At 32.8% G+C, this 11,607-nt stretch overlaps 1 protein-coding gene across 2 annotated transcripts; it reads right to left on the bottom strand.

Annotated features, from left to right (window-relative positions):
* Positions 1-288: 288 nt before the first annotated feature.
* Positions 289-7,530, bottom strand: LOC143052526 (perlucin-like protein). 2 transcript variants are annotated; one of them, XM_076225573.1, is made up of 6 exons: positions 7,410-7,530; positions 4,778-4,915; positions 4,003-4,094; positions 3,225-3,306; positions 1,001-1,224; positions 289-381 (listed from the first exon to the last, which is right to left on the bottom strand). In XM_076225573.1, exons 1-6 carry the CDS (start codon positions 7,414-7,416, stop codon positions 358-360), a joined length of 567 nt encoding a protein of 188 aa, XP_076081688.1. In that variant the 5' UTR covers positions 7,417-7,530; the 3' UTR covers positions 289-357. The 2 variants fall into 2 exon arrangements, with proteins under 2 accessions (XP_076081688.1, XP_076081689.1); XM_076225574.1 differs by having other exon boundaries at positions 4,796-4,915; positions 7,410-7,453.
* Positions 7,531-11,607: the final 4,077 nt, after the last annotated feature.

Raw genomic sequence — 11,607 nt, forward strand, 5'->3', positions numbered from 1 at the left:
ATCCTTCGCCGCTCTTGCTTAATATTACTGATATAAACCTTAGAATCACTTTCAAGTTAACATACTCATAAAGAAGAAAAAATGATACAGTGTTAAGATATTAGTATACTTTCTTGAGAAGCTCTGGTTGCTTACTACATTTCATCATATATGTACCACGGCAAACCAAGTCAAATTTGGTTTTTAACGAACTAATCAAATACTGATTTTCTCTGTATTGTCTGGATATTTCATATTTTCTTAAAAGGGGCGAACTTACAAATGTTATGCAGTGATTAAAATGACGACTTTGTAGTTTTTATTTTTATTTGTGTACTTCATCAAACTTTCCATTTTCTGAAGGTATTTCTACTCCATTTACCGCTGATCAAAGTGGTTATTCTAAAAAAGAAAAAAAAAACTTGTTATATTCTGTAGGTATAAATTATCAGTGTTGTTTTTGGTTTCTAATTAGTTTGGTATTCAATTTGTTTAGCTCATAGATATATCTTGTGTTTGTGGATAATAACTAATAAGTGATATGTATGGTTAAGAGATCGATTGGTTAAAATGGCCAAGAAATAAGCAGATCGTTCAAATGTTTTCCTGATTTACAAAATACTTTCGTTCAAGCCGATTTGAAACAATTACCGTGTAATAAAATATGAAAACAAAACTGTGGAAGACATTTAGGCATTTTACGTAATGAACAATACCTTGCAATACTTTACATATTTAATAGTGGGAAAATATAATCGACAAAAATTAACATGTTGGAAATATGCTTCAAAAGACATTAACATACAATGAAATTAATTTTTGAATACATTTTAAGCTTTTTGTAAAAATACGTCAAGAAAGACTTACTGTATCATGTATATTTGTTTTTCTCTAAACGAGAAATGCAATACCGGAACTACCGCTAAACTTAATCTATGATTTATATACTGAAAAATAACCACACTACACATGTAAAGAGAGTGTTGATTAAAATATCAATGTATATATACTCATTACTTACTGCATGTCGCTTGCAGACAAATTTTGCTTTACGTCTGCACAATGTATCATTCCATTTTCCGGTTACATACATGTGACAACAGTTTTCGCCTTGACCTTTGGCATGTCGTCTGTTATTTGGTTCCCCCGTATTCCAATTAGAGTATGTCAAAAGTGAGTAATCATATGACCAGATCCACTCTCCTGCATCAAAATTTGTTGCTCCAATCCAGTAAATATCAGTGCCTGCAAAAATAAATCTCTTTCGATTAACCATACTTGGAACAGGTGTAGGAATGCAACGTTTATCCATGTTTTATGAGATCAATACCCCTTTTTTTAGCATTTTATGATAAGTCACAAGCAGAGGTAACATATTGGTTGGTTAAATGATTGTTGTTATTTTTAGCGCCACTTCGGCTATTTCATGGAGACCGGTTTTATTTGGTTGAAAAATTTGGTTGCAGAAGCCGGATTGTCCTAGGAAAACTGAAAATCCTTATCAATTAAGATTAGGGTCGAGTCCACGGGTGTTGTACCAACTCACAACCTGAGTATTGACTGACTGGTAATTACAGCACTGTAGTGGAACTACTAAAACCGCATGGTCACAACCCCCTCCCCGGATGTAACACAAAACACTTATCAATATAACAATGATTAACATGAATTAAAAAAAGAAGTACTAGCAGTTATTGATATGCCAGTTTAAGACCTCTATCAAGTCATTGAAAGATTATTTCTTCGTTGTATGAAAATCAAACTCAATCCTTCTTGTAGGATTCCAGTATCATATCATCATAAAGTATACGAGTAGAACATAACCCGTACCAACAACTTGCTGTAGAATAAATGTTTTGTATTTCAATGCAATGGGACTATGAGTAAATCAATATTAATCCTACAGAGTGGCATATGTAAGGACATGCTAACAGTACCGTTACGGTCACTATATCCCTCCTTTATAAATCTGTTTAAAGGTTAGTTAAGCCTCTGAGATGAATGAGGACATTTGTGTGGTTTATATAGAATATTACCATACATTATGGGATTTGAAATATCTTAACGTATCAGATGTCTCATGTAGATTAAAAGTTACGAATGCTGTCATGTGCCAATGATACAATTTGATATTTGATAAGTACCTGCAGAAAAAAATGGTCTTTCGATGTGTCTTACTTGGAACTGGTGTAAACATGCAACAGGGTTAAACATTTTTTATGAGATCAACTTCTCCCCTAAGCATTATAAGAAGTTACAATACGAGGTAACAGATTGCTTGATTGATTGTTGTTTTTTTAAACGCCACTTTTTAGTGCCACTTTCGGTATATTTAATGGAGGCTGGTTTTAATTGGTTGAGAAAGCCGGATTGTCCTAGGAAAACTGACAATCCTAGTCATTTAAGATAAGGGTCGAGTGCATCCGCACGGGTGGGGTTCCAACTCCCAACCTCAGTGTTGACTGACTGGTAATTACAATACTGTAGTGGAACTACTAGGATCACATTACTACAACCCCCCTCCCCGGAGGGAACACAAATCACTTATCAACATAACAATGATCAACATGATTTAAAAAAGAAGTACTAGCAGTTACTGATATTCCAGCTCAAGTCATTGAAAGATTGTATCTCCGTCGTATGAAAATTAAGCACAATCCCTCTTGTAGGAATTTAGTATCATATCATCATAAAGTATACACGAGTAGAACATAACCCGTACCATGCATGCAAACAACTAGGACTAGGAGTAAATCAATAATAATACCACAAAATGGCGTCTTTAATGGCATACCAACAGTATCGTTACAATAATTATATCCCTTTATAAGTCTGTTTAAAGGTTAGATAAGTTTTAAAGATGAATGAAGACATGTGTGTGGTTTGTATAGAATATTACCATACATGATAAGATGTGACATATCTGAAAGTATCACATGTCTACAGGTAGATTGATATACCGGAACACTGGCATGTATCAATGATACAATTTTGTAAATGTTATAGAGAGTCCGAAATATCAAAAACAGTGTAATAATGTTCCAATACTACATAGAATTCTTAAGTTGCAATCAATTACGTTGTTTCAAACACGAGTGCATCGAACAAGTCGAAATAAATAAACACCATTAGATGTTGCTTAGTGAACTTTACCATCTAAAAATGAATAACTAACGATTAGAATTCTAAAGATATTTTTTTTCATTTGGCTTTGAGATTGTATTGCTATTCAGTTTTTTGTTTACCCTTTAGGTTCGATTGTATCCAGTTATTTTCAGTAACATCTCTCACATCTGCAAGAAATGCATTTTGAGTCCTGCAGTATCTCTGAAATTTATAATTATCTAATTTGATGTACAGTTATTAATATCATGAATATCTGAATAAAACATCAATTTACGTTAGCAACGTCATAACTTTCCTCATATATCATGTATATGTATCTTATTGCTTGATTCAGAAGTAGGAACCTTCAAATAATTTTATCTTATAATTTCCATATACTAGTAAAGTGAATAATTTAATACTTACAAAAATAATTATAGTATATTGTCCTTCAGTATTATAAATGTTAAATTATTATTGTCACGAGGTTTCATTGGTGGTATAAGCAGATTATCATGTTTGTATGTTAAACATGTTAAACAAAAGCTTATAAAGCATATACTGTATATAATATTCCGTCACAAAAAGGTATGCATCTTTTCATTATTTGATTTATTTAAACCCGTCGTATTAGATAAACTCATCATAGATACCAGGACTAAATTTTATATATACGCCAGACGCGCGTTTCGTCTACAAAAGATTCATCAGTGACGCTCGAATCCACAAAAGTTATAAAAAGCCAAATAAAGTACGAAGTTGAAGAGCATTGAGATCCAAAATTCCTAAAAGTGTTGCCAAATACAGCTAATGCACATTGCAAGTACGAAGAGAAACCCTCTGTTAAAAACTAGTTTTTAAACACATACAATTTAAATACTGAATGTTATGTTTACAAACATGACATTAAATACATACTTCAGCTTCAAACCATGTCTTTTTATCATCGCTAAAATAATAACAGTGAGAGTTGAACTGTTTCCAACCTGACTTACAGGGGATTGCAGGATCTAATGAAATAAAATGAAACACATTTATTATGATGTACATTTTGCATAGTATGACAGCTACCTAAAACCTGCCCCAAAGGAAACAAGTATACAATTGATTCAAATTGTTTACAGTTGTATCGGCCTATGGTTTTTCTGTTATATTTATAACTGTTTTGTTTTAAAATTTTGAATACTAGGTGTTTTAATTGGTTGTATCTAACTTGAAATTTTAACTTTGCAATAATGGATTTGTAGCAGTACGACGTGGTTTGTAACTATGCAACTATATTAATTTTGAACACTTACGTTCCATGTTAGAAAATACATTAATGGATATGTTATGATTTATTCCCTTTGGCACTTAAAACATGCGTAAATAATCCAACTAAACACAATATAAGCTCCTTATACTATTTAGTATTTCAGCCGCGTTGGATAGAAATCGACCTTTTGCAATTGAATATCAATACTACTGTAAACTTATTTCGGGTTGGAAATATCTATATGCAAAGTATGTAACTGTTTAAAATTAAGATCATATAAGAAACCTACAAAACAAACCATAATTCAATTTTTATTCAATATTTGAATGTTCCAAAATCAATCACAGTTTCATACATGTTCATGTATACATATATTATGTTAAATATTTGCCAGTTCACGTATGAATAAACCAAAAACACAATATAATTTGTACTTAACTTTGAACAAAGAATTACTTTGTAGTAATTGTTCAATGTCTCCTAACTTAGTTCTCATCTGTGACCATTTGGACTCCGTCAGACATATATCAGCATTTGCAGAGGCTATTACCAAGATGATAGTCAGTAGATACATCGCTTCAAAAATGAAAAAAAAATGATGTATTCTTACATGTTTTCAAACTACCTTTGGTTTTGGACTACTTTAAACGCGTTATACCACTTGAACACATAGCTCTACAATAATAAATCTTTCCGTGACCGGGTGTTACCTTTCCTCGTCAGTACTTATCTAACGTTGCATCACAATACATGATATATAAGGCATGATGATAGTATATTTACAGATTAGCTGAATCATCTATCGATAAATATACCAGCTACATGTGTCAGGCAAAGTGGTAGGCGATTTGGTGCCACAATATCACAGTAGCATGAGGTCAAATCACGGAAGATTAGAATAAAAAAGTTGCCTACGCAGATTTAAAGATCTAACATTCGTTTTGTATTGTATGGGGTTAAAAAGATGTAACAGCTACCTAAGAGGGTATTTAAAGTCGATCAATGATTGGCAAAGTCAAAAAAAAGTTGGACGAAAGATACCAGAGGGACAGTCAAACTCATTAATCGAAAATAAACTGACAACGACTGGCTAAAAATGAAATAAGATAAACAGACAAACAAAAGAACACATGACACAACACAGAAAACTAAAGAATAAGAAACACGAACCCCATCAAAAACTTGGCGTCATCTCAGGTGCTCCGGAAGGGTGAACAGATCCTGCTGCACATGTGGCACCCGTCGTATTGGTTATGTTATAACAAACAATAAAAGTTGAGGATGTGTCATCGTGTTTGAAATAATTTTTTTCTACAATCAAACTTAAAAACAAAATCTTTATATCTGTGGAAAATTGCAGTAAAGATTTCAATAAATTGTAGTAACGAAATCACTGACTCAATAGTTTTTCTAGTTATACATAGATTATCTATACTATTAAACGAGAAGACCTCATTTTGGGTGTCGCTTCTCTTCCTTCCACAATAAATCAATCATCATGCCTCTGTGTCTTATAGGTAACATGCATAGTCGCATTTGTCATCCATTCTTATGATTATTCAGATTGAGTTATTTTGGGAGAAAAACGACAAAAAAGGAGTTCGGATATGATTCCGTCATCGGACTGACTTTTAGTCATAGATAAGACTTCCGGTTTTAAAGATGCACAAATACAACCAATCGTATGATAGATGACAAAAATGAAGAATAAATAAGCCAATCAGAGCGTTCTCCATATCATGGTGTTTAGATCGCAAGAACCACAACTATTATACCTCCTTATAGAGGACAATTATTTTTCGGGTTTATCTACATGTAAACTACGATGAAACTACTTTAATATATAGAGACAAGCTGTATATGCCCGCGATTTCGCGGGTGTGTTCTAGTGTTCATTAAAATCTGAAAAGTCACAATAGACGCGGCCATCTGTAAATCACCAATCAAAAAAAAAGAAGAAAAAGTTACAATAGGGAACGAATAATCTTCTTTTTAGTCATAGTGACGAGTTTCCCGTGTAAAACTGACCTATCTAAATCTATGAAAGAACAGGTATAACTGTTTACATTCAATTTATTTAAAGTAAGTTGGTTTTGGTAAATTTATGCAGTATATTCAGAAATCCTTGATTATTTAAAAAAAATATCATTAATATAACGGAAATTGTTGTTGAATTTATCAAATAAACTAAAATAAATTCATCATTGATATCAGAATATCACCATGGAGTTCCAAAAATTCCTGCAAGGTTTTGCTAATAAAAGCTAAGGTAATCTGTTTCTGAGTTAGATATTTATACGGGTCATTATTAAGTTCGATCATAAACTGTGATCAACAACATATCAAAACAAGTCTGATATTAAAAGGGCACAATTAGTGCCCACAGGAATACCTACAATCTTTTAAAAAACGTTGTTGGCGAAACGTTCATAAATATAACCAAAGATAAAAGTAACAACTGAAATCATCTCATTACACCTCAAGAAGTATAGCTAGCTTGTTTCCTTTCTCATTAGGGAAGAAGGCTGAAATGATTTACAAAAAATATATTCGCATTCAGATACACCAAAGGACAATTTGATTAAATACGAAAACTTCTGTTTGATGTGGTTGTATGGAAATGAAGAGTAGGCAAGAAAAAATATGTCCAAAGAATCAAAAGAACCACCAAAAGCACGTAATTTATCAAAATACTTTTTTATCCTTAACAAAGGTGTACATACGTATGTGGTACAACAATTCAAAGCAAAACTAAACTTTTGACTGTTTGTATTTTATTTCACTTCTATTTACTTGCTTTTGTATTGCTTCTTTTAATTGTAAATGATACTGTAAACCAACTTATTTTCGCGGATACTTTATTGCGCGTTTAGCCCTTTCTAGTCCATTTCGCGGCGATTTAATTTCGCGATTCTCAAATTTACTTGGTGTAGTTAAGTAAGGAAACATCCGAGTTTGACATATGTGCGACGATTCATATTCGCAATATTTTTTCCAATCGCGAAAGTCGTGAAATTAAATCGCTCGCGAAAACTAGTTGGTTTACAGTATAGAGAAATTATTGACTTACCGTGCATTCTTATAACAAAACAAATCTCCTTCCCCGTGTAAAAGAACTCTTCGACGTAGAATAAAGTGTGTTTTTATACTTGTGCATTTTCCGGTAGGTTAACATGTACGGAAGAGCGCAACATTTTTATCCGGATGAAATTACCACGAATAAATGCGTATATGTAGTTGTCATGTACCTGTTGCAGTCCAAGTTTAAAATCATGATATGTAATTTGAAAGGGGCAAATTGTGTATATTTGCAAATATTTGAAAACATGTTTATTTTTTTATTCAAATCGCTAACAATTTGTCCACAGATATCTAAACGTTCTCTACAAATACTAAATCTCTATGCTATTTCCTGATTCCAAGTTATAATTTAAAAAAAAGATGCTAATTGATACGTTTATATAAAGAGATATGCAACAAATTTTTAAATAGACATTTTAAATTGGTAATTTCAAACTCTTACTTTACTATATCTCAACCAAATGTTATGAAACTTAAACACAATGCCTGGCTAATCTTATCACAAAGTATACAGCAACAAATGGTATTTAGTTTCAAAGATGCCGCATCCCGAGTTTGTTTGTAAAAATACATTGATTCATGCATATGATAAAAGAGATGATTTTTCATATCCTATCGTTAATTATCCATGTTCAGATGGTGACGTTCCCTTGTCACAATCTTACGGTGTTTATATATCTCAACGTGTACGATTCGCTCGTGTATGTAACAATGTTTTAGATTTTAACGAGAGAAATTTATGTATTACTGAAAAATTATTACACCAGAGTTTTCGACATCACAAACTAGTCAAAACATTTACTAAACTTTAACATCCATAAAAGGACATCATTCGTAAATATAGCTCAACATACAGACGTCTTATACGTTCAGGTATTTCACATCCAATTTTTATGGAAATATTCTTTATAAAGCACAAACATGTCAGTATTCAACTAAGAAGCCAACAAAACCTTTGAATAGACTTATTAAGAAGGGGTATAGTTACGATACTGTTGTCAGGTCATTAAATATTGCATATGTTAGCGTTAATATTGATTCACTTATAGGTTCTTTGCATCGGAACTAAAAACATTTATTTAAAAACCAGTTGTTGGCATGACACGGGTTATGTTCTTCTCATATATATATTATGATGGTATGATACTAAACCCCTAACGGGAAGGATTGTTCCTGATATTCATATGATGAAGACATAATCTTTCAATCAGTGTATTTGAAGTCTGGAGCTGGCATGTCAGTTAACTGCTAGTAGTCTTTTGTTATTTATGACTTGTATTATTGTCATTTTTGTTTATTTTCTTTAGTTACATCTTCTGACATCAGACTCGGACTTCTCTTGAACTGAATTTTAATGTGCGTATTGTTATACGTTTACTGTTCAACATTGGCTAGAGGTATAGGGGAGGGTTGAGATCTCATAAACATGTTTAACCCCGCCGCATTTTTTGCGCCTATCCCAAGTCAGGAGCCTCTAGCCTATGTTAGTCCTGTAATATTTTTAATTTTAGGTTCTTGTGTACAATTTGGAGTTTAGTATGGCGTTCATTATCACTGAATTAGTATATGTATTTTTTTAGGGACCAGCTGAAGAAAGCCTCCGGGTGCGGGAATTTCTCGCTATATTGAAGACCTGTTGTTGACCTTCTGCTGTTGTCTGTTCTATAGCGGGTTGTTGTTTCCTTGACACACTGCCCATTTCCATTCTCAATTTTAAATAAACAAGCAAAGGTAACATCCTTTAGATAGGACAGGATATTAGAGAAGTAAGCATTGAACAGACCATGTGTTGGTCCATCGATATTAAAACTCATACTGGCATACTTTAAATTTATCAAAATCATCCATTATACTTCAGTTTTGTTACGGATACATGTACGGAAATACGAAACATTATAATCCGGATGAAATTACAAGTAAAAACAATGACTACATGTATATGACATGTACTAGATGCAGGACAAGTTCAAAATTTTAATATAGGATTTGAAAAGGAATTTTATATGCATATTTGCAGTGTTTAAATTTATTAAAATCGTAAACTATGTGTTGGTCAATTGATATTAAAACTCATACAGGCATATTTCAAATTTGTTAAAATCATCTATTACATGTGCACATGAACAAATTTTGAAAGTACAAAAAATATACAGTGAAACCCGTTTAAACCGAACCTCTCCGGGACTTAAGATTTTGGTCGGTTCAACCGATGTTCGCTTTTATCAGGTTCATAACGCACATAATTTGATATGACGGTACATAAGAACATGTTTGGTTTAGGCAGGTTTTCGGTTTATGCAGGATTGAATTTAGTCAGGTTTCACTGTATTTGCATTTTGCCAGGTTATTTTCTTTAAACTTCAGTATTTTCCGGGCTCAACTTCGATTCGTCCAACTCGGGTTAACTCTAGTTGAAAGGTCAGTGTTAATGCGCATGTGCGCAACCGTTCCGAATCGAAGTCAAAACTCTACCATCGAATTGACTATTATAAGGGAGGTGAAAACAATGTTTCTGCTGAGTATTAAAATAAAAAAAATAAAGATATAAAGTCCTGATCCTGTTTGCTTTTGAAAAATAGTTTGTTAGTGAGGTAAAAAAAACAGTTGAAAAAAATTCGTTCAAAGAAAAAATTTAATTTCTATTTCATTTCTAACCACCACCGACAGCTGATATACACATGAACAATATTGGCTGATTCCGAAATACAAGCAATACATAAATTCCCCTTGTCAGCTTTATTTTTTTTTGGTCAAATACCAGTTTATTTGTATCACTTTTATTTGTTGCAACTACTTGACGCCATCTTGGAACTCGACTAATCCTGCCCCGACCCAGAGTTGATGTCGAGTTACCTCGGGTAGGTTCAGAAGGTCAAAATCGGGGGGGGGGGGTTCGGTTGTCAGTCGAGTCAACTCGAAAGACTCTACTAACCCGAGTTGGACGAATCGAAGTAGGCCCGGTAGGTTAACATGCACGGAATAACCTATCGGCAATCCTCGGGTGACTCCGCTACTCTCCTTCTTCGGAATCGGCCGAGTTGTTACGAATGCGGAAGAACGAAACATTAGTATCCGGATGAAGTTATCACGCAATTAAATACATACATGAAGTTGTCATTTACCAATTGTAGGCCAAGTTTAAAATATTAATATATAAATTGAAAAGGAATTGATTATGTATATTTACAAATAATCAAAAACATGACTTTTTTTTATCTATTAACATCGCCAACTATGTTTTGGTCAATTGATATTAAAACTAGTACATGCATCTTTCAAATTTAGTAAAAGCATCCATAAGATGTGCACATGAAATAATTCTGAAAGATAATAACACATGTACTTGCATTTTGCCAAGTTATTTTCTTTTTTTCTTTAAATTTTTAATGCTTGAGTTAAGATATACACAATTTGCGTGTCGGAGTTCTCTGCAGTCCCTATTAATATATAATAAATTAGGTAAATATTATGCAAGTAACATTCATTTCTTAAATATCTTGCAGCTACCACCTGGTAGGTATTTCCTTTTTCACATTGTAAATAAGTTTATTTTTTTATTCATGGTGATTTTAAATGTGATAATAGACTGATATCTTTTTAAACAAGTTTTAACCTACAAAACATCCAAGGCTGCAGCTTGTTTTTTTTTGTGTTAATGGAGTGGGAAAAAAGGTAACTCTAATAGTATACATGCAGATATTGGAACAGAATATATTGACATTGACCGATTTATAACTGCTCTGTGAAGATGAATGGGGAAGTTTTATAACAGAAACAATTATCCATAGTAACCGAAGTAAAACAACTAGAGGGTGAGTGGGGGAACGTTTACTGCAAAAATATTGACATATATTACAAACTACAGTATCTTGTCTGATTGTAGAACATACGCGTACACATTGTTATATATAACTAATAAAATCCCTAGATGTTGTTTCACTGAATAGTATGACATGAAGTTGTTAAGCACAGAAAAACATTACAATCATTTACATTTGTAGAATTGAAAATAACAAAACGCCACACATGGTGTCGTTTTCGTTGCTCTTTTAAAGTAATCCACAGTAAGAAAACACGAGTCCGCCTCATTGAACATCCTCTGATACACATAATTCAGCACGACCTTAAACTTGGCCGTGATGATGAACAACATTTGCAAAATAGAGGTGAAAGATACCAAAGGGACA

This window comes from Mytilus galloprovincialis, chromosome 11 (genome assembly GCF_965363235.1).
Source record: "Mytilus galloprovincialis chromosome 11, xbMytGall1.hap1.1, whole genome shotgun sequence".
NCBI lineage: Eukaryota > Metazoa > Mollusca > Bivalvia > Mytilida > Mytilidae > Mytilus > Mytilus galloprovincialis.